Raw genomic sequence first — 23,953 nt, 5'->3', positions numbered from 1 at the left:
AATTTGTCAAAGCAGTTATATAAATGAAATTAGTTACTAGTAGACAATGTTCTCAATGATCTTCCAAAGAAGGGTACATTTGATATGGGTAAGTAGTCATTGAGGACAGATGGATCAAGTCCACTCTTTTTTAAATTACTTTTTCTGTTGAACTAAATCAACCTGGACTGGCTAGGCGGTATGTAAATTACATAACTAATTGAAAATTCATATCATTCCACTTTCTATGAAGTGTGAGATATATATATATATATATATATATATATATATATATATATATATATATATATATATATATATATATAGTTATTATAGAAAGATAGATATATTATATATAATATATAGATATATTATATATAGATATATGTAATATATAGATATATAATAGATATATTATATCTATAATATATTATATCTATCTATCTATCTATCTATCTATCTATCTCTATCTTACTTACTGATTCACATGTCAAAATCTTCCTCCTGGAAAGGTGAAATTCTGGAATTTCTCTGAAATATTTGTTATCCATGAGGTTTTCAGGGGATTTGTTTGGGATTTCTTTCCATTCTTCTCCATACAGCGCTGACAGCTTTTCAGCAGTCTCAAGATAATCATCATCTTCCTCTTCCTGATCTGCATTATCCCCAAGGAAATTAAACAAGGACCACAACTCATCTTTCCACTCCTACAAAATAAAACAATAATTACGTTTAACTTCGTTTACTTAAATGGCATGTAATGTAACCAGCAACTGTATTTTTGCAGCTACATCATAACTTTTCAAATAGCCTTTAACTAACCATTTAAATATTCAGCTCATTTTACCTCTTTTGGAATGAACTCAATGTCTGCCTCATACTTTTGGCTCTGCATGTTAGTCTCCACTTTAATCATGACTGTGGTACATGCACTGATGCTTCCAGAGGGCAGAAGATTCTTCTCTCCAATGACGGCATTTATCAAAGAGCTCTTTCCAGCCCCAGTTTTACCAAAGACACCGACCAGCTCCCTCTTGTCTGTCTCCAAATCGCTGATTTTATCCCTGTTGTAGAAGAGTTTAAATATGGGTAAATTGATTAAATATACAAACACAGAGAGAATATGTCAAAATCTATGAACAGCCTACTCAAGCATAATTTAAAGCAGCTATAATCAATAATTGTATACTAATTGTATGTGAAGAACCTGATGTTTGTCTGGTAACACTGTTAAAGCAGTATTAACAAAATCCTATAAGAGTTTTGGAATTGTGACTAAGTAGACTTTGACTAAGGGCCTTGATCAGAGCAGCATTGGTGACAGAAAAATTCTAAACCAAATTTAATTCATTTGAATAAATAATCATATATTGGATTTGCTTGTGAAGGTGGGCAACCCTTGCAGTGCTCTCACATCGAGGTCAGCGTTGGTACACTGACACATGAATTTGTGTCGTTGACAATAGCAAACTGTCTTAGCAGGGGACTTCCTGGGGACAATTCCTCTGTTGACATCATTAAAACTTTTCAGCCTTATGCAAGTAATGCAGCAAACATGATAGCTTCTGGTTGTGCCTATAATGCTAACGGACCTGCTACTTTCTGGTGCGACCGGTTCCTAAGTTTACCGGTGCGTTCAGACTGAAACCGAGGCAATGCAATTGCACAGAAAGTCGATGGGAAGATGTGAAAAGCTTAAAAAATTTTGATTGGGCAGCCAGATAGGAAATTATCCCATTAGCTGGATTTGAATAAGAGACTAGATATTAGGTGTATTACATGCTCAGACAGTGAAGCTTTATAGGTAAATATGATATGTACTGTATATCATGTCTGGCCAATTAGGAATGCCATCCAACTTTGCGACATTGAAAACAATATGTGAAATTTCCAAATTGTGATAAAGCACAACACACTGTAATAGAATGGTTTTAACAGCTTCAGTGAAGAGTGGGAAGATGAAATACACAATGTCTGCATATGCGACTACAGACATTACAATCGATCATCAAATAATAATTTTAACAAGCTAATCTAATTTTTACATTTTGGGTTAAATGCTGAATCTGAGTCTACAATCAAGCCAAGCGAGCATGATCGGTACAAAGTAAAGTATGAATGACAAGATAAACTGTGACTCTGGGAGGTGCAGTGAATACTTATTTGCATTTAAGATGAGTCTGTGATTGGCCTGAAATAAGAGAGTATGTATTTTTGTGAAACTGTCTAACTTGCATTAGACTCAACACTACAGACCAGTCTAAAACCTCTTAGTGAAACTAGTACCTGATGTGGAAGGAGTGGAACCAGGCCCATACAACAAAGTATATGGAAGAATATGGAATATGAAAAAGTGAATACTTACTTCAGGAAAGCATTGAGCTTTTTGTTGTCTTGGTTAGGTAGTCTCTTATGGACACATCTCATGATGTTTTTCACATCAGATAGTATGATTTTGTCTGTCAGTGAAAGTAAAGAACTATTCAGCAGGAACCATGAACCGGTGTATCCCGTAAACGGAAATGCACAATGAGGCACTTCCTCTGCCAAGTCAATTTAGGATGCCTCAGACTGATCATCAGGCACTTACCACTGAATAAAAAAGGTTGTCTGGGTTCAAAACATCATCCAGTAAAAGGCCACGTATGACAGAATATCTCCGATCGTGCGAGCAATATTGTTGCCTGTGAGGAGAAAACCATGCTTTATGCGTGCAGAATCCGAAGGAGCACATGACTGTTCTCCCCGAGAGCACTATCCTTGCTCTCCTGCCCGCAAAACTGTCACCTGCTCACTGTTTTTTCTCATCCAAAAACGAGATAGTTTACAATGTGAGTGGTGCATCTTGGGCTGCCAAGTCATATGGATCTATGGTGTTTATCGTGCTTAGTTTGTCCAAATGCCGTTGCTTGGCATTGCAATTCAGTTTCACCCGGAGGGTGCCTTTTCTTTCTCTCTTCCCTTCTCCCGATTTGATCGACTTGACCAACTTTTTAGCCAAACAAAACATAAGGTAAGCAGGTAACTAACGTAGCAGGCACAGGTAGCAGAACAGAGCGCGTTCCTCACGAGATGGTGACCACCTCCCAAAATGCAACACGGCGTGACGTACCTTTACATTCCCAAAATACGAGGACTGTAAACAATTATATTTAGGGATACAATGATGACTGGGTCCGCCCACTTACTGCCATAAAGAAAAAAGCGGGAGCGAGCAGATGAAAGTTTTGCAAGCAGGAGAGCAATGCGCTTGGGGAAAACAGTCACGCGTTACTTCAGATTCTGCGCGCGCTCAAAGCATGGTTTTCTCCTCCAGGCTACAATTTTGCTCGCATGAGCAGAGATATTCTGCGCGCGAGTGCTGTGAAAGCGTTCGCATAATGGCTGTTTGAGTTGCACGTGCGGCTTCTCTACATCCGCACGCATCATCATCTCATTTGCGCTTGCGTGATGTTTTAAACCCAGACAACCTTTTGATTCAGTGGTAACCCGATGATCAGTCTTGGATTTTGGCAGTGATATTTCGTCAAAGTCATGGTTAAGTTATTACCAGAAGCATATGTGTTGTTGCTATGGATACCTGCGGTTTAATTTACATTTATTGCATGCATACCACGTGGTGTTCTGAAAAGAATTTAACACCGGCCAGCCAATGAGAAAGCTTTTTCTGTGGCCAAGATACAGAAACATGGATTTGCTAGACAAGTAAAAATTTCATAACATACAAGGTTTGACCCTACAGCAGGTTGTAATTGTTAGAAAGTCATATAAATACCTGTGTATGATTCCGGATAATGTCATGTCGTCGTTTTCTAGTTGGTGAGTTGGACTCGCCTGAAGATCCAACTTTCTCTTTCCTTTTTGGATTTGTTTTAAATAAAAATAAGCAAATGTTTGTTGCACAATATTAAAACGTGGTCTGAATATAGTTATTCAGTCAACATTATGTATCTCACCTTTATCACTTGTGTCACTGGTGGACGGCCAAACCTGAGAATAAACATGAATATTTGACTCTTAAAACAGTATTTGATCAAGAAATTAAATTCACACAGGCTTTGTTCTCTAACAGGCTTGAACACAAATCGCTGCTTGATATTTGCATTTATGCACTGTGATCGAATGAGAAAATTCTTCAATCAAAGATGACTTTGTATCAAGTAACTTTAGTGCCTTAAACGCATTTGCATGAAGAATAGAGGCACGTTCATTACATGCCTGTGAAAGTCAGTGTGATCCTTACCTGAGCAGAATCAGCTGCTTCTTCATGCTGCTGTTGACACTGCAAATAAAACTAATACTAATAAGTGCAAGACCATGTAAAATTAAAAATATAATCTGTTTGACTGTAATAAATGTCTTAGATGATACCTGATTGTTTGAAACTGAGCTTACTTGAGCAGAAGAATCAACTGTTTCCTGATTTGTTGTGTTTTGTTCTTTCTAGTGACAAAAGAAAATAGTTGCAAATTCATCATTAGTGAAGAAATTTTATAAAATTCTAGTAAATTCTTTTATTGTCAATGAGATATTACGATCCTTTGTCTGTAGGCGTCATCAAAACTTTTAACAGAAGTTCATGCTCCTGTAAATTCTACAGTAATGGCACGTAGCTACATAAGTGAGATTTCAGTCGTAGTCATCTGGACACTGTTTTCAGAATCAAGACGTTTGGCTCCCATCCGGAAGTCATTCTCAATTGTGAATCAATTGAGAATGACTTCCGGATGGGAGCCAAACGCCTTGATTCTGAAAACACTGTCCAGATGACTACGACTGAAACCTTTTCTACGATAGAGAACACTCCTGGACGAATGAGGGACTACACCGTCTAAGTGAGATTTATGCGACCAAATACAGTATTTGTGTAAAGTATCTTCACAGTGCAGAACATTACCTGTAACAACTTGAGTCTCTTCTTGAATTTCGCCCTTGGTCCCAATTTTGGGATCAAGTTATCAATTCTTGATCGTAAAGACAGTAAAGACTTTCCTCGTCAATACCTTCATCTGTAATTAAAAACATATTCAGTTGAATCTTAGCCATGCAAAATAGAGAATCATTTTCAAATTGCTGTGGAAATCTATTTCATAAGGAGTGAAATAGGTGTGGGTTCAGCTGTTCATTTGACATTTTTAAGAGCATTACAGCCTCACCGAGCTAATAGCGTAGTTGTATGAGCTGAATGCTTATTGATTTGATTTTAACTATTCAGCATTTTTCAGTCTTGATTTCAGTGCTGCTTGCTCTGAGATCCTCGTCTCACAAACCCACAAGATGCTAATGAACAGCAGTTACTCTCAAGTTAATTAAGTGTTCCTTCTAATTTTGTGAATTGTAAAAGGGTTTTACTACACGTGCTTTTGAACACAGACACTGACCACTTTCTTAAAACTATATCTGTCAGGAATACAGTATGTCAGCATTGTACTGCAGAACAATGTTGCAGCATTTTTGATGTCTGTATTAGTAGATGATTAGATGTTTCAGTATTGGAAGGTCATATTAATATTGTATAATATCTGTGCCTACCAAAGAAACATGCTAATACTTTACCTTTAAATCTTTCTATCCACTCGCTGAGACCCCATTCAGTTAATTTGGTACGCACAAAATCATCCATGACCAAGAACAGCAACTGGAAGGTAAACAAATAAATCATAATATTTTAATCAATCATTACTGCTAGACATTTTTTAGATATAGAGATATAGAGATAGAGAGATAGTAGTGAATTTAGTTCAAGTAAAGGAAGGGGTTATGAAACTGATAATGTTAGACTCAAGAAAGTGTCCATAGCAAAGATTTGGAAAATATGAGTCAGGTCACAAGTTACGGCACAAATAACTGACCATCTGTAATTTCTTTCTAGCTGAGCGTGCTCTGCTCTTTACTTACCTGTCTGCACACTTCATACAGACATTTACAGCAACCTTAGCATGTTGTAAATGTTTAATGTTGTAAATCAATAACTAATGCAGGCATTGTGTGGCTTCAACACATCTTAAATCATATTCTCTATTACACTTCGGCCAGAAATGTTGGGCGTAGGATCAAGAATTTAGGACGGAAACAGGTGGGTAGGAATCCACAAATAATTCACAATAGCAAACTAATAACAGGTAATTTATTATATCATAGGTGCTCTCTTTACTCAGTTTTATGTCACTGTTGCCGGCTGTGAGCCTAAATGTTAAAAAAGTATGTCATAAATGCAATGCTTGACTTTATTGCCTGTAACAAAAACTTCAATGCTACATGTAGACTGTGAAGTTTTGTCATGAGCTATAATATATAAGCCCAGTTCGTTTTGGAGACTCAGAGTAGTGTCTACTCTCTCTCCAGTCATATCACATCAAACCTGCTTTTCCTCTAAAGCCTTCGGGACTTGTGTGACTGTAAGTTGCGACATCAAAACTGCAGAGCAGCTTCTAATTTCCACTGTAAAATGTAGTAACACACAGTGATAGGTTGTCTGGACAAGGTGCATATGGCTTAACTTTATTTTGAAATACAACGACAAATACTGTATATGAATATTAATGTTAAGATATATTTATCCTATTCATAATAAACCATTTTTCAAATTTCCAAATCCATAGTTCAGATACACTGACAGATCTGGTGGCTTACATACTCCTGTAGGAATATTCACAATTTAAATTTCAGACGCACATTTTGTGCTTTTTCAGTGTCTCTTTAAAACTGTTGAGAGCAGACAGTTGTGAAAGAAATCAAACCCTGATAACTGGATTATCTTGATAAAATAGTTTTGGGTTTTTATCCTGTTTTATTTTGAAGCGTTCTCCTCTCCTCGTGTGTCTTGATGTTTTACTTCCTGTCTGTTTGCTTTTCCCTCCAGTTTTGATTGTTTGCCGCGCCCTAATTAGTTGCATCTGTGTCTCCTTGTCTCCCTTACCCAAGTGTATTTTACAGTATGTCTAGTTTAGCAGATTTATTAACTTGTAGTTTTAGAAAATGAGTCAACATGGACAAGGATAAACAAAGAGATAGTAAAAATGCTGTTTTCCATTTCTAAATTTTTTCATGGAACTTTAATTGTCATTTTATCAAAGCAATAGCATATTAAAGTGTATCTTCTTTTTACTTTCCACTACCTCCTACCACTCTAAAACCTTTCAGTTTTGTCATAAAAGAAAATAAAGGGCTTAAGTTTTGAGTATATCTACACTGTATAAAAAATATATATCTATAGCATATTAATGACTAAGTTAATAATACAAAATAGCACAGTATGCTTCTACATATCATCTTACTGTTTAACTTAGTGTCTCAGCAATATATTCAGTTATTAATGTAATGCATTGACGTTAGTGTACTTACATTTTGTCTGTTCCTCTTAAATGCACAAATATGACTCCTCTGGTGCTTGATCTATTGTAACTTGAGCTCTTTCTTTTGTCTCCACCTCTCACCAGCGTACTCTCCTCCCTGCCCACAAAGCAGTTTCCAAGATCATTTCAAATGTGTATAAACATGTAGAAACTTGTCAGGAATGTGTCGTAATGGGGTGCTATATAGAGGTAAGTGGACCCAAAAGCAGATGACGAGGAAGCAGTCTCAAGGTGAAGTAGCCAGAACTTCCGTGTTTATTGTGGGGTGGTATGCAGGCAAGTACAGGTAGACAAAAGACAGATAAGTTATCCAGAATCCAAAATCCAAACAAGGTCCACAGGAGAACAAAGAATTCAATACAAACTCAGAGTCAAGGCTCGGCAAGGAACAACACCATGTGTACAACAATGATCCGACACAGAACAAAGAAAAGACCAAGACTAAATACTCTAGGGGAGGTGAGATAACAAGACACAGGTGCCAACAATCAAGGGAGGACCAACAATCAAAACTGGAGGGAAAACACAGACAGGAAGTAAAAACACAAGACACACAAGGGAAGAAGAATACTACCAAAATAAAACAGGAAGTGATACACCTAAACTACCACAGAATTGGTAAAATTCCCATCCAAAGTCCTGAGGGTCAAATCTAATGTGTGGTCACCTAACAACAAAACACACCTAGCAGTGTTTAAAAGGCAGTGCTGAAAGAAGTATTTAAGTAAAAGTATCAATACCACAATGTAAATGTACTCTTTAAAAAAGTTAAAGCTGCATTCAAAATCCTACTTAAGTAAAAGTATAAAAGTATCATCTGCAAAATGTACTTAATGTATCAAAAGTAAAAGTACTCGTTCTGCAGAAAATCAATAAATATTGCATTACATTTTATGAGTTTATCATGTGTTTTTATGCTAATCTTAATCTGAAGAGTCAGATAAATGTGCTGGTAAGAAGTACAATATTCCCCTCTGAAATACAGTGGAGTTGAAGTATAAAGTAACATAAAAAGGAAATAGTAAGTACCTCAAAACTGTACTTGAGTACAATACTTGAGTAAATGTACTTTGTCACTTTCCACCACTGTTAAAAGGACAGGACGCGAGGGGGGGATTAACGATGAAGGCGTGTCGCTGTGCTATTGGACAGATGTGACCAGCTGATGAGAACAGCGGATATCACGATTAACAGCCCTGGTCAATGACAGCATGACATATGAGGGAGCATGAGCGAGAGGAGTGAATGGCAGGATGGTATGAGAAATAAAATACAGCCTGAGCATGCAAAAGTATAGTCTTCCTGACTGAAGTTTCGCCAGAGCTTCATTTGTTTGGTGGAACTGTAGAGCCAGCACGACCCTCCCCCTCTTTACACCCTCCCTGCGCATATGCAGGTGAAAAGAAGTGGCTGGCAACGCCATGTGTCACAGATAATATATGTTTTATGCTTGTGTTTTAATATTTCAAAATCCTTTGTGCTGTATCAATCACCATGAACACCAGAGGGCAGCAGAAGTCAACGTTTTGCTGAACAGATGTTTTGATTTTTTCCCCACAGTTAATATTTGAACATGGAGGATTCAGTGATGTTCAGAAAGATTATTGTTTGACTTTCAGTATACCTGAAATCTCTCTATTTGTCTTCTCTTTTGATCAATATAAAACAGGCAGTTCCCCAAAATGACACCAACTAAACCAGCTGGAATTATCTGTGATTAGTCAGTCAGTGTCTGTGATTTATCAAACAGCAAGTATGAACTGATCAAATGACAAAGCACAGAAATTAACTAATGTTTAAAAACCTACTTACTCTCAGTCAGATATTGTCTGACTGCAAGATCTCAGTTGGAGCCTCCTAAATCAGACCTCACTCACACACTGGCATCCTCTACAGCGTTTCTTTAGACGGGATCCCAGGTCCTCTGAGACGGTGCCAGTCCACTTGGCTCATTTGGATTTATGCAAAGTTATTCCAGCTGCTTTACATTGGGCAGGGGCCTTTCAATGGACATTTTTATACAGTTTTTTGGCTGAGAAACAGGACCATGAATTGAAACCAATGTAACCATCATGAATCCAAGGTTGACTACACCTGCTGCCCATGTACAGAAGCAACCTAAAAGCTTTTTACAACCACATTTCAAGCAGCAACACTTTAATCACAATGTTGAATGTGCAACAAGATACATATTGCAATGACAAGAACAGCACTCACAGTTGGCACTTTTTTACTGACTCAAACCTTTTTGTATTACAGCCGCTGTCGGTGTATTTAAAATCCACAATACTCACATCTGAAGATCATATGGAGAAGGCCTCATCAGCACATTAGGCAATATATGAGGCAATATGAGGCTCTTCACCAAATAAAGTAGTAGACAGGGTTATCAGTAGTTCTTTCAGTAATAGTGATCCTGATACAGCTGAACCATGTAGTCATCCAAAATCCTTTAATATACAAGTATTTTTGTATTATTTTCAACATTAACTTTTTTTAAAAAGTACAAACTGTCCACAAAGTAATTTACAACAATATATGCCATGTAGTTTCCAGTGGAGATAAAATCAAGATGTATTATATTACCTAGCAAACCGAATAGAAGTGATCTATCAGATGTGATATGTCCCCTCAGATAAAGAAAAGTAAGATTGTGTTTGACCAAAGTTACTAAATATCTTTCACCGCTACATATAAAATGTGTTTCTCTCACTTTTTTCCCACTAGACTAGTATCAGTCAAAGTGACAATAAATAATCATGTATACACTATTTACATAGATTCATTGAAAGAAAATACAACATGTAGAAGGTCATGCACAGATGACCACATAGCACATGATAACAAAAAAACTGGTAGAATAAAGTTGATACAGTTTCTGTTGAAGACTCTGTTGCTGTCATAAGGTTAGCTGTGGCGTGCAGAGCAATTTTGCTGAAATGTATTCTGACAGTCCAGTAAATGACATTTTGTTGTCACAAGGCAACTTTGAATTAATCTAGATGGCTAGTTAATATTTCCAAATGAACAAATAGTACAATCACACAGGGCTCCAATGTCATTTTTTTTTGCACCAATGTGCAACTAAACATATTCACACATCAAAGACAGTGCCCAGCGGCCAGTAGTCTATTGTTTTAGACCTCCCCAGTATGACATAGCAACTCACCTGCTGGTACCAGGAAAAGAGATGAAAAAACGTACGGTAAAAGAGCAGAGACACTGATATTTCTAAAAGTTGATGGTAAAGTTACCCCTACTGTATGTAGTTAGAAATCATAACAGTTTCCTGTCGCTATAAACAGGCAAGTGTCATGCCAAATAAAGTTTTTTGGCCCTGCCGCTGCGAGCGCTTTAGGCCCGCAGTGACTAATATCTCTCGTATGTGTTTGGTAGAGGCACAAGCCAACCATCCACATACATACATTTACACCTGATATCCTCTAAGAAGAAAGCTTTAGGTTGATCTGTCCTCTCAACTCTAACAAAGGTTGTCTTTGATGTATTGTTAGGATGTGTATCGCTGAACAGCGTACCAGGTTTGATGTCATACACGTGGACCAAAATGATTGGAGTAGCCTGGCACAAACAGTTGGATGGGCAAACACAGTTCTCTTTAAAAAATAAAATCAACTGTATTTCTCCACAGCAGCCATTCTTGAGTTTAATAACACAGTCGGACTCTTTACAGTTTGTAGAGTGATAAACAGTGTGTCCATTAGAGAAGATGTCATAAGCTTCTACTGATTTGACAAGAACTGGTCGATTTAAGAGCTCTTGTAGTGCTAGTTTTGTGGATCCTGTGAGATCCAGATGGCGTGATTTTCCAAGGGGTTTGTCAGAGCCACTGCCATCTTTTACTGGTGTGAGCTTGGCTAACAACTCACCAAAATCTGACTGTTGGTTAAAAACTGAAGAACTAAGGTGTCTGGGTAAGTGCTGCCAAACGAGAAACCTCTGGTAAATTTGTCGAGGGTTATCATTTATGCCATTAAGCAGAGCCCTTAAACTTCCATTGTTTCTCTCAAAACTAAAGGCTGATGTTTCCCAGAGAGGTCCCCAGTTCAGTACACTTTCAGTTAAGTGGATTAACTGATGGCAGTTGAATGACACATTCTCTTCACCATAAAGTACTTTCATGTCTTCTACAAAGCATACCAAGGACTCATGGGCTAGCTGAAGGTCATGAAGAGGAATTAACCTTAAGGCATATGAGATCAGCCACAGTGATAAAATAGAAACTGACACGAATGCAGATAAACCACAGGACCAAAAAGAAGTATTAAAAAAAAAATCCCAATGAAGCCGGTCCCTATTTATAGCCCACTTACGTGTGTCCGCATGTTCCATTTTATTGAATCAGTCAGTGGTGCTGTCACGTTTAAGCGTCAAGCTGGGAAAAAGGGAGGACCCAAATGATTAATGATTAATTAAAAAAAACTTTATATCGAATTTATATTCTATTTATTTTAAATATTTGAACAAAGCCCTTTGAACCTAAACCAAAAGATCCTCTTATACTGTTTCTCCTGATCATATACTTTGTATTGCAGCAGCAGAATCTGAACATATCACCACTTTAATCATTTTAACCTTTTAACCCATTGAAGACTGATGATTATTGCTGTCATTTCTGCTGTGTATACTGATAACCTGTTTGAGATTCTCTTAACAATTCCTTTGTCAAATTATGGATTGTATTTACCCACCCCGACATGTTCACTATTTGAGTGTTTTGATCCATCTGTAAAAAATATTAAGATAATTGTAGAAAGTTTTCTTCAAACATTCTTGAACCATGCACCCAATATTATTATTCCTCTCTGTCCACTCTTTCTTCTTTTCTAATATTTGAAGATTTACTTTGGGTTGTGGAAATATCCATGGGGAAATGCTGCTATGGATAACTGCTGGACTGTGTTGTTTAGTATCTAATTTGTACTGTTTAATTTTCTTGTTAATGTCCCAGCCAAAACCTTCACCAGAAAATGTGTATTCCCAACAGTTCTGCAGAACAGTTGATGCTAATTTTCCATCTCCTCCTCCCTGGATTCTTATCCAGTATGTTAGTGATAACTTTGTTCTCCTCAGCTGCAGAGGCAGTTCACTGGATTCAACGAGCAATGTATTAATGGATGTAGTTTTGACTGATGTCTTAGTGCTCTGTATTGTATCCTGTCAAGTTTTTCTAGGTGAGTTTTTGCTGCTGCTTCATACAACATACAGCCATAATCCAAAGTAGCTCTCATCAAAGCCTTGTATACTGTATGTGTAATAATGCTTCTTTGTCAGCTCCCCATTCAGTTCTGACCACACACCTCATTAAATTTAACACCTTTTTACATTTGGTCTTAATATTTTCCATGATTCTTCCATGTGTATTTTTCATCAATCCAAGATATTTGTGACCAGCATATAGCATGACTTTGCTACTGAAATTTTTAATCCCCAATCATAAGACCATCTCTCTACACTGACTTTTGATTTCTGTATACTTTTCAACACATGTGAGCAATTGTTTCCCCTTTTCCAGATTGCTCCATCGTCTGCGTACACTGCTGACTGTATACCTGTCCCTGTATTTTCAAAGATATCATGATATTAAATAGAATGACTGGAGAAGGACTGATGACTGATGATGAGATTTCTGATCCAACTTTAACTTGAAATGTTCTGTTTGATAGGAAATCCATGATCCAGTTACATAACCTTCCACCTATGCCTAGTTTGTTCAATTGAATTAAAAGACCTTCTCTCCACATGGAATCATAAGCTTTCTCAATGTCAAAGAAAACTATAGCCATCATTTCCTTCATATTAAGGGTCAATTTCATTGCTTCCTTTAATTAGAGCATCTGCTGTGGATCTTGCTTTCCTAAAGCCGCTCTGATACTCGTTTAACAATCTTCCCTTTTCCACCCATTTACATAAGTGTGAGGTTAGTGCTATTGGTCTGTAGTTTTCAGCATTTGATGGATCATTTCCTGGTTTAGCAAATAGTAAAATGTATGCCATCTTCCACTTAACAGGTAGTCTTCCTTCTGTCCATATCTTATTGAAAAGTTTCAATATTATTTCTAATGCTTCCCCTGGAAAATTGACTGAACATAGCATAACTCAGCTGATCTTGTCCTGGAGCAGAATATCTGCTGCTCTTTAATGCCCTTCTCATTTCCCTCAAGGTGAATTCCATATCCAAAGCTGCGCTATTTTCCAACTTTTTACCTTTTCATTGTTTAGGACTTCTTCTTTCCTTTGTTTATGTCTATCTGTAAGGTGATTTCCACTGTGAACACTGGCAAATACTCTTCCTAGGAGGTTGGCTTTTTCCATATCTGTTTTTGCTAATTGGTCTCCATCTGCAAGTACTGACATTTTATATACTCATCTTTTTAACCATAATCCATACATGACCCACATCTCTCTCTCACAATAGAAGAAGAACAAAACTGTCTCCAGGTATTCCTTGTAGCTGTTTTAATTATTTTGCGTGCTATTGTCATATGGGGTGCAGTATGTGGACCCAAATGCAGACGACCAGGAACTGGTTACTGGCTGGCAGTGGTTGAAACCAAGAAATGAGTCCAACAAGGCTAATCAAATCTGACAGGGAGCATGCAAAGTGTAAATCTAGTTCTCTAGTTCTCATCTAGTTCTATTGGTAGAACTAGATGATGTTTTAAGCAAGCAACAGTTTTGTCCTTGAACATGAAAGAAAAAAGATTAAGATCATTCGTTGAAAAGCCTAAAGTTTATGTCAAATCCATCCTAGAGTATGTACTGTAATCGAGGTTCAAGGTTTAATGTAGACACCCATAAAATCACTGGAATTTGAGCACGCCCATCCCAATCAACAAAAACATGAAAATATACCCAAGAACAAGAAAAACACTGTAATATCATTAAAAACTAAAAGTAAAACCACAACGTCCCTGGTTTGAATCCAACTGTGGACCTTTGCTGCTCATCACCCCCCCACAGTTTCTGTCTGCCTCTGATCTACAATTAATTAAAGGCAAAAATACCCCCCCCAAAAACAGCTAAAATCTCTCTGCATGTAATTCACAAGAAGCAAACTCAAAGTATAAATCAAAACAACACTCAAAGAGAACAGGGATAACAACTTGATAAAAATGGTTGAGACCAAATCCAGAGGCCTCACGTCTCTAATCAGTGTGGCCGCAGGGACCTTCAGTGGGTAATCAGGCCTCTGCTGTTTCTCTCCACCCAGCAAACCTGAAACGTCCACCACAGAGATAAACAGCAAGGTTGTGAACAGTAAAAACAAACAGCAGAGCTGTCATTTTCCTCGGTTTGGATCATCAGTTTCACTAAAACGTACCTGCACACGTCACGGTGCAGCTACTGGGCCGGGTGGATCAGCGCTAGTGAAATTAAAAGCAGTGTTAGCATTATTCAGAGCAGCTCATGATCAGGGCATTATGTAGACATTTTAGTAAAACTTTTACCAAATTAGTGTTTCCTCATCTGCGCTTCCTCTCAGTTCATTGTAATGTTGCTTTACCATCACAAGCTCCCCTGTAACATCTAGGGAAAAAATGCATTGTTTACAACAAGCACACTGTTAATTACACTGTTGGAAATGTGTTGGCTTATTAATTTCAAGAAGATATTCACAGTATTTTTAGTGATTATCATATTTTTGTTTGAGTTCCCTTTACCTGGGATTGAGTCACCATCTGTCTTGAGTGACAGTTCGATTGATTCCTGCATTGTTTCCTCCAGTGTCTTCAGGATGTCCTCCTAATTCAGCATCAAAATCTTTGTCATTTATCACTCACAGAGCCAAATACTGTGTTCAAGATTAACTGAAACCTACCTGAATTAACTGTTTAGATGTGTGTTCAGACTGGACAAAAGGGTTAATAGCTACATAAGCTTTTGTATCTTTCTGTCTTAGATTAATAACAATAGCTGCATGTTGGTGAAAGTACCTGCAGTGTTTTTAGTAGCAAAAGCAGCTTTCAGAATGATGCATATTCCACTTGAATATAGAAAATTACTATATCATTATCTTATGACGTGTTATGAAATGTGACAAACCTTCAAGCATCTCAGCTGGTTCAACATAACATCTTTAGCCTGCTCAAACATGGTGTTCTTTGAATCATGTACATGCTTTTCAATAGTGTCCCTCATATTTTTCAGCGAGTCCTGTCCTCTAATTTCTGCTGCTTCTACAATAAAACAGAACATTGTTGTCAAACTACATTTTTCTGCACAGTCATGATGAATGTAAATGTGTATAATTGTTGTAATCTTACTTTTATAGCAATCTTGCATGGTTTCCCGGATTGTTGTTGTCAGACTGCTGTAGATTGTTTTCTTACGCTCCCGGATGATTTTGTTGAGTTTTGTCTTCATTTTTTCTTCCTTATAAATTAAATATAGATCAACATATTTTAAATAAAGTCAAGATAATACAAATAGAGTACATCTTTTCCAGTTTTTTTAAATTTTATTTATTTATATTTATTATTTATTTATTTTAAAAATTTGACCTGAAAAGTAGTAAAATAACTGATTTTCAGAGCATGACCTGTGGTGCTTAGAGTTTTTATCTACATAGCTAACAACATTTACTGTATTAATATGTTAACAGCTCAGTGTATATATATATATATATGTGCTTAATTCTTCACTGTTTAGTCTTCATTCCAGTCATCAGTCACAAACTGGATGTTTGGCTTAATTTGGACAAACAGCTTGATAATGGACTAATGGATATATGGTATTATTCGTATCTTTTACCTCTGTCTTGAGAAATATCAGCTGCAGTTCGACATCTTTGTACTTCTGAATCAGCCTTGTTGTGTCAAGTGAAAACGTGTTGATGACCCCGTTGAATGGTCCACATTTTCCTTCATTTCTGAAACATGTTAACAAGTTGAAATGGTTCATAAAAAGTAGAAATGTGAAAAGTGTGTATTTTAATAATGTCATTTGTATATATGTCTTATATTACATTATTTTTATAAGTGTATAATGTAGAATTTGTTAATTCTACACATTCTCCATAGTTTGTAAATGGGCCAACAAAGGGTTTTATGTCCTCATGAAGTCATTTCTTACGGGAAGGTCTTCTTGAATTCCTCATCAATGCTGTCAGTCAGGCATGAAGCTAACTTCACATTGAGGTTTATTTGTTTCCGTCTTTTTGGTTTGTAGGTGCCATTGTTCGCAACGATACACTTCAATATCTTGTGAAAACCGCCCCCTTTTACCCATGTCTGAAACAAACAAAATAAAAATAAAAATAAAAAGCAGATAACATTTTCATATGAAGTGCAAAGCAAATTGTTTTGATGTAATTACAATTCAAATACATACAGGATGTAAGACGGACTTCAAGACTCGTTCACATGAACTTTTAGATTTTTCAACCCCCTCGTTAAGGCATTTTTCAAAAGCCTCATGAGCCTCTTCCATGGGTTTTCTGACTTTATCAAGTTCATGCCTCATCTTTTCTTCAAGTTCAGTGCACACATCTGTTTTTTGGTCAGCCTGAAATCAAACACAACACATTCAGTTTTTAAATCAATGAAACTATACTGCTACCTGATTGGCTGTTCTTTCAAGACAGTATTTATTGTTCATTTGTTTATTTATGAAATTCTGTTGGTCTTGAGTACAACCACCTTTAAATTACTGTGGTTTTGTAGCCTCTCTGAAGAAACAAAAATTCAGGAAATTATCTAGTAATAGATAGAATAATCTATCATAGATTTAGGAAGTCTGTCACTTGACTTTACCATGTTTTCACTGAATTTGAGCGTAGTTTTCTTCAGCTTACTTATTTGCTATGAATATTATTATTTTGTGTCAATAAGATTGAATATAATAACTGTGACACTTAAAGACAATGAATTATTACTTGATCTTACCACTTCTCTACAGCTGGCCCCTTGAATCAGAGAGAGAATCCCATAAGCTCCAGACACATAGTTTAATGTCTCTGAGTGACAGTCATTGAGATTTTGCAGAAACCCCTGAAGTTTGGGTATTTCTGTAAAAACATATTAACATACTTACATACATATTACACTTACATTTAAATGTCATAATCCAATTAGTCATTCATGTTTGAATTAAAGCGGTTAAAGGAAACGAAAACAAAATATGTATTTGAGCTGTACATATACTGTTTTCCACAAAGTGCTCATATATGGAGAATTCACCTACCAGTTTCATCTGGGTTTAGACGTTCTGTCTGTAGGAACTCTTCGGAGCTCACTGTGAACACTTTGAAGCAGTCATCACTGAAATGTTTCTGGAAAAAAGTGTTTTTATTGATTTTAAGGCATGATTGCAGTTGTAGACAATCTTTGTGTTTGTGTCAGTCTATAAAACTCACCTTAACTTTGTTAAGTTTCCTGTATTCTTTGCTCACTGCTTCCTTGGCTTGCATGTTTCTTTTAAATATGAGAGCACGAACACCAGCTGCTGAACTATAAGAAAAGCTTTGTATCAAGTGGTACCTCATACAATATTTGGAGCAATGGAATTCCAACATTTTTGCATACAATCTTCTTTCTTCTCAGAATAAAAGTCCAAATTATCTTGTGTTAAACCTGCACTTATTAATAATGACTCTACCATTTATACTGAAAAGTAACACTTTATTTTACAGGTCCATAATTTCCTAGGACATTTCAGGAAAGAACAATTTAATTTGATAATCATTAATAGGAAAATAGAGTCAGAGACAGCTATTTTAGTCTAGTTATTTGTGTTGAGCTTATAAAGTTTCTAGAGGAATTATTCATGTTCAGCTGTTCTGCTGTGCACTGACTAAAAGTCTAGGTTACACTCCCAATTAATTGGAATTCATTAACATGAAGTGTACCAATTGAACAGTGTCTCCATTTCATTATATAGTACCAAATTACATAATTGCATAATTTTGTTTGAGGCGGCCCCCCCACAGTGTCAGACTTTGAAAACCCCTGCCCCTGAACTAATGAGAAAGCCTTTTGCCAGTACTATCTGTGCTGTGACAATATTATGTGTGAATTTGCTTGTGCTTACTCCTGTTAAGCTCTTGCCTACCACACGTGCAAGTGTCTAATTTGGATGCACTGTATCTTAAATCACTTACTGAAAAGCCGAATCTGCAATATAATCAGACTTGGTGCAGATAAAGTGAATCTGCTGACACTCGCCACCATTTCCCATGAGGCTACTGGTACTTTCCAGGATCTCCCAGGGTTCTTTCTCTGCTGCTGCTCGATTAATGTCAGCCACAATCCACACAGTAGAACAACTTCCAACAACCTGGAGGGGCATAATCACAAGTTAAATATGATTGATTAATTATCAGTGCTCTGTAATGACATGATGTTACAGTTTCTGGATAACACAATAATACACAAACAGCATTGCATGTGAATAAATTACCCTTTCCACATTTTATCTCTGCTCTTGTTACGGTCCCCATTTCCAGGAAGATCCACAAGTGTGACATGCTGGAGAAGGTCATTCCTAGGCACCCTGACAGTCACACACTTCACTAGTGGCCAATACCACCTCTTTACATCTTTACCGTCTCCGTGTTCTGAGTCACTTCTTGTGTATTTGACAATCTTTGCAGACAGCTCTTTAGCCTGCAATATATAATAAAATAAAATTAAGGGAACGCAAGGATTTTATTTATATGCACAATCAAGTCGAGTCAGTGTTCATGCCAATGTCATTTCGGACCTTAATGAGAATGTTTGGGCACAATGACGGAGGCAAAATCCTGATGGGAATTTGTCAAAGCAGTTATATAAATGAAATTAGTTACTGGTAGACAATGTTCTCAATGATCTTCCAAAGAAGGGTACATTTGATATGGGTAAGTAGTCATTGAGGACAGATGGATCAAGTCCACTCTTTTTTAAATTACTTTTTCTGTTGAACTAAATCAACCTGGACTGGCTAGGCGGTATGTAAATTACATAACTAATTGAAAATTCATATCATTCCACTTTCTATGAAGTGTGAGATATATATATATATATATATATATATATATATATATATATATAGTTATTATAGAAAGATAGATATATTATATATAATATATAGATATATTATATATAGATATATGTAATATATAGATATATAATAGATATATTATATCTATAATATATTATATCTATCTATCTATCTATATCTATCTATCTATCTATCTATCTATCTATCTATCTATCTATCTATCTATCTATCTATCTATCTATCTATCTATCTATCTCTTTCTTACTTACTGATTCACATGTCAAAATCTTCCTCCTGGAAAGGTGAAATTCTGGAATTTCTCTGAAATATTTGTTATCCATGAGGTTTTCAGGGGATTTGTTTGGGATTTCTTTCCATTCTTCTCCATACAGCGCTGACATCTTTTCAACAGTCTCAAGATAATCATCATCTTCCTCTTCCTGATCTGCATTATCCCCAAGGAAATTAAACAAGGACCACAACTCATCTTTCCACTCCTACAAAATAAAACAATAATTACGTTTAACTTCGTTTACTTAAATGGCATGTAATGTAACCAGCAACTGTATTTTTGCAGCTACATCATAACTTTTCAAATAGCCTTTAACTAACCATTTAAATATTCAGCTCATTTTACCTCTTTTGGAATGAACTCAATGTCTGCCTCATACTTTTGGCTCTGCATGTTAGTCTCCACTTTAATCATGACTGTGGTACATGCACTGATGCTTCCAGAGGGCAGAAGATTCTTCTCTCCAATGACGGCATTTATCAAAGAGCTCTTTCCAGCCCCAGTTTTACCAAAGACACCGACCAGCTCCTCTTGTCTGTCTCCAAATCGCTGATTTTATCCCTGTTGTAGAAGAGTTTAAATATGGGTAAATTGATTAAATATACAAACACTGAGAGAATATGTCAAAATCTATGAACAGCCTACTCAAGCATAATTTAAAGCAGCTATAATCAATAATTGTATACTAATTGTATGTGAAGAACCTGATGTTTGTCTGGTAACACTGTTAAAGCAGTATTAACAAAATCCTATAAGAGTTTTGGAATTGTGACTAAGTAGACTTTGACTAAGGGCCTTGATCAGAGCAGCATTGGTGACAGAAAAATTCTAAACCAAATTTAATTCATTTGAATAAATAATCATATATTGGATTTGCTTGTGAAGGTGGGCAACCCTTGCAGTGCTCTCACATCGAGGTCAGCGTTGGTACACTGACACATGAATTTGTGTCGTTGACAATCGCAAACTGTCTTAGCAGGGGACTTAATCTTACTAGAAGCCACCAATTCTGCAGTTTCCTGGATGCAGTGTCTGACCGCTCTCCAGGAGGACAATTCCTCTGTTGACATCATTGCAACTTTTGAGCCTTATGCAAGTAATGCAGCAAACATGATAGCTTCTGGTTGTGCCTATAATGCTAACGGACCTGCTGCTTTCTGGTGCGACCGGTTCCTAAGTTTACCGGTGCGTTCAGACTGAAACCGAGGCAAATTTTAGAGGTGATGCAATTGCATACAAAGTCGATGGGAAGATGTGAAAAGCTTAAAAATTTTGATTGGGCAGCCAGATAGGAAATTATCCCATTAGCTGGATTTGAATAAGAGACTAGATATTAGGTGTATTACATGCTCAGACAGTGAAGCTTTATAGGTAAATATGATATGTACTGTATATCATGTCTGGCCAATTAGGAATGCCATCCAACTTTGCGACATTGAAAACAATATGTGAAATTTCCAAATTGTGATAAAGCACAACACACTGTAATAGAATGGTTTTAACAGCTTCAGTGAAGAGTGGGAAGATGAAATACACAATGTCTGCATATGCGACTACAGACATTACAATCGATCATCAAATAATAATTTTAACAAGCTAATCTAATTTTTACATTTTGGGTTAAATGCTGAATCTGAGTCTACAATCAAGCCAAGCGAGCATGATCGATACAAAGTAAAGTGTGAATGACAAGATAAACTGTGACTCTGGGAGGTGCAGTGAATACTTATTTGCATTTAAGATGAGTCTGTGATTGGCCTGAAATAAGAGAGTATGTATTTTTGTGAAACTGTCTAACTTGCATTAGACTCAACACTACAGACCAGTCTAAAACCTCTTAGTGAAACTAGTACCTGATGTGGAAGGAGTGGAACCAGGCCCATACAACAAAGTATATGGAAGAATATGGAATATGAAAAAGTGAATACTTACTTCAGGAAAGCATTGAGCTTTTTGTTGTCTTGGTTAGGTAGTCTCTTATGGACACATCTCATGATGTTTTTCACATCAAATAGTATGGTTTTGTCTGTCAGTGAAAGTAAAGAACTATTTAGCAGGAACCATGAATCCCGTAAATAGAAATGCACAATGAGGCACTTCCTCTGCCAAGTCAATTTAGGATGCCTCAGGCTGATCATCAGGCACTTACCACTGAATAAAAAAGGTTGTCTGGGTTCAAAACATCATCCAGTAAAAGGCCACGTATGACAGAATATCGCTGCCAAAAACCGCAAGCACAAATGAAATCCATGTGCAACAGCCGCGCACGCATATAATTTTTTTCACAGCACTCGTGCGCAGAATATCTCTGCTCGTGCGAGCAATATTGTTGCCTGTGAGGAGAAAACCATGCTTTATGCGTGCAGAATCCGAAGGAGCACATGACTGTTCTCCCCGAGCGCACTATCATTGCTCTCCTGCCCGCAAAACTTTCACCTGCTCACTGTTTAGTTTTTTCTCATCCAAAAACGAGATAGTTTACAATGTCCGGGTATGTGAGTGGTGCATCTCCTCTGTGATCCACTCTTGGGCTGCCAAGTCATATGGATCTATGGTGTTTATCGTGCTTAGTTTGTCCAAATGCCGTTGCTTGGCATTGCAATTCAGTTTCTCCCCGTAGGGTCCCTTTTCTTTCTCTATTCCCTTCTCCTGATTTGATCGACTTGACCAACTTTTTAGCCAAACAAAACATAAGGTAAACAGCTAACTAACGTAGCAGGCACAGGTAGCAGAACAGAGCGCGTTCCTCACGAGATGGTGACCACCTCCCAAAATGCAACACGGCGTGACGTACCTTTACATTCCCAAAATATGAGGACTGTAAACAATTATATTTAGGGATACAATGATGACTGGGTCCGCCCACTTACTGCCATAAAGAAAAAAGCGGGAGCGAGCAGATGAAAGTTTTGCAAGCAGGAGAGCAATGCGCTTGGGGAAAACAGTCACGCGTTACTTCAGATTTTGCGCGCGCTCAAAGCATGGTTTTCTCCTCCAGGCTACTATTTTTGCTCACATGAGCAGAGATATTCTGCGCGCGAGTGCTGTGAAAGCGCTCGCATAATGGCTGTTTGAGTTGCACGTGCGGCTTCTCTACATCCGCACGCATCATCATCTCATTTGCGCTCGTGATGTTTTAAACCCAGACAACCTTTTGATTCAGTGGTAACCTGATGATCAGTCTTGGATTTTGGCAGTGATATTTCGTCAAAGCCACGGTTAAGTTATTACCAGAAGCATATGTGTTGTTGCTATGGATACCTGCGGTTTAATTTACATTTATTGCATGCATACCACGTGGTGTTCTGAAAAGAATTTAACACCGGCCAGCCAATGAGAAAGCTTTTTCTGTGGCCAAGATACAGAAACATGGATTTGCTAGACAAGTAAAAATTTCATAACATACAAGGTTTGACCCTACAGCAGGTTGTAATTGTTAGAAAGTCATATAAATACCTGTGTATGATTCCGGGATAATGTCATGTCGTCGTTTTCTAGTTGGTGAGTTGGACTCGCCCTGAAGATCCAACTTTCTCTTTCCTTTTTGGATTTGTTTTAAATAAAAATAAGCAAATGTTTGTTGCACAATATTAAAACGTGGTCTGAATATAGTTATTCAGTCAACATTATGTATCTCACCTTTATCACTTGTGTCACTGGTGGACGGCCAAACCTGAGAATAAACATGAATATTTGACTCTTAAAACAGTATTTGATCAAGAAATTAAATTCACACAGGCTTTGTTCTCTAACAGGCTTGAACACAAATCGCACAACGATATTTGCATTTATGCACTGTGATCGAATGAGAAAATTCTTCAATCAAAGATGACTTTGTATCAAGTAACTTTAGTGCCTTAAACGCATTTGCATGAAGAATAGAGGCACGTTCATTACATGCCTGTGAAAGTCAGTGTGATCCTTACCTGAGCAGAATCAGCTGCTTCTTCATGCTGCTGTTGACACTGCAAATAAAACTAATACTCTTAAGTGCAAGACCATGTAAAATTAAAAATATAATCTGTTTGACTGTAATAAATGTCTTAGATGATATCTGATTGTTTGAAACTGAGCTTACTTGAGCAGAAGAATCAACTGTTTCCCGATTTGTTGTGTTTTGTTCTTTCTAGTGACAAAAGAAAATAGTTACAAATTCATAATTAGTGAAGAAATGTTATAAAATTCTAGTAAATTCTTTTATTGTCAAAGAGATATTATAATGCTTTGTCGGTAGACAACATTAAAACTTTTAACAGAAGTTCATGCTCCTGTAAATTCTACAGTAATGGCACGTAGCTACATAAGTGAGATTTATGCGACCAAATAC

At 37.0% G+C, this 23,953-nt stretch overlaps 3 protein-coding genes across 7 annotated transcripts in view; all 3 read right to left on the bottom strand.

Annotated features, from left to right (window-relative positions):
- LOC122868819 (nuclear GTPase SLIP-GC-like) overlaps nucleotides 1-7,828 on the bottom strand; it is a 44,436-nt gene extending 36,608 nt beyond the window's left edge. Inside the window, exon 1 of one of the 2 annotated variants that reach the window (XM_044181148.1) lies at nucleotides 7,324-7,828. Coding sequence is in view for 1 of the 2 variants with exons in the window: in XM_044181146.1 (XP_044037081.1) it covers nucleotides 7,324-7,325 (2 nt within the window). In the remaining variant the exon portion in view is untranslated. The remainder of the gene's footprint in view (nucleotides 1-7,323) is intronic. The other variant, XM_044181146.1, reaches the window with a different exon arrangement.
- LOC122868823 (nuclear GTPase SLIP-GC-like) overlaps nucleotides 1-23,953 on the bottom strand; it is a 31,406-nt gene that overhangs the window by 5,351 nt on the left and 2,102 nt on the right. The window contains exons 4-10 of one of the 3 annotated variants that reach the window (XM_044181164.1): nucleotides 23,705-23,752; nucleotides 23,553-23,591; nucleotides 23,266-23,299; nucleotides 23,083-23,166; nucleotides 2,345-2,438; nucleotides 827-1,043; nucleotides 459-686 (exon numbers count right to left, since the gene is read on the bottom strand). In XM_044181164.1, coding sequence (XP_044037099.1) covers nucleotides 459-686; nucleotides 827-1,043; nucleotides 2,345-2,438; nucleotides 23,083-23,166; nucleotides 23,266-23,299; nucleotides 23,553-23,591; nucleotides 23,705-23,752 — 744 coding nt within the window. Of the gene's footprint in view, nucleotides 1-458; nucleotides 687-826; nucleotides 1,044-2,344; nucleotides 2,439-2,569; nucleotides 3,144-3,754; nucleotides 3,779-23,082; nucleotides 23,167-23,265; nucleotides 23,300-23,552; nucleotides 23,592-23,704; nucleotides 23,753-23,953 lie in introns of those variants that run through there. The other 2 variants (XM_044181167.1, XM_044181165.1) reach the window with 2 other exon arrangements.
- Nucleotides 13,797-18,656, bottom strand: LOC122868824 (nuclear GTPase SLIP-GC-like). 2 transcript variants are annotated; one of them, XM_044181169.1, is made up of 13 exons: nucleotides 18,454-18,656; nucleotides 17,710-17,803; nucleotides 17,538-17,625; nucleotides 17,240-17,361; nucleotides 16,686-16,859; nucleotides 16,428-16,585; nucleotides 16,101-16,224; nucleotides 15,620-15,722; nucleotides 15,399-15,532; nucleotides 15,017-15,098; nucleotides 14,804-14,882; nucleotides 14,677-14,719; nucleotides 13,797-14,570 (listed from the first exon to the last, which is right to left on the bottom strand). In XM_044181169.1, exons 1-12 carry the CDS (start codon nucleotides 18,639-18,641, stop codon nucleotides 14,686-14,688), a joined length of 1,380 nt encoding a protein of 459 aa, XP_044037104.1. In that variant the 5' UTR covers nucleotides 18,642-18,656; the 3' UTR covers nucleotides 13,797-14,570; nucleotides 14,677-14,685. The 2 variants fall into 2 exon arrangements, with proteins under 2 accessions (XP_044037104.1, XP_044037103.1); XM_044181168.1 differs by having other exon boundaries at nucleotides 15,620-15,728; nucleotides 16,107-16,224.

Source organism: Siniperca chuatsi, linkage group LG21, assembly GCF_020085105.1.
Source record: "Siniperca chuatsi isolate FFG_IHB_CAS linkage group LG21, ASM2008510v1, whole genome shotgun sequence".
Taxonomy (NCBI): domain Eukaryota; kingdom Metazoa; phylum Chordata; class Actinopteri; order Centrarchiformes; family Sinipercidae; genus Siniperca; species Siniperca chuatsi.
Note: the sequence above shows the minus strand (reverse complement) of the source record. Positions and strands in the feature narration are given on the sequence as shown.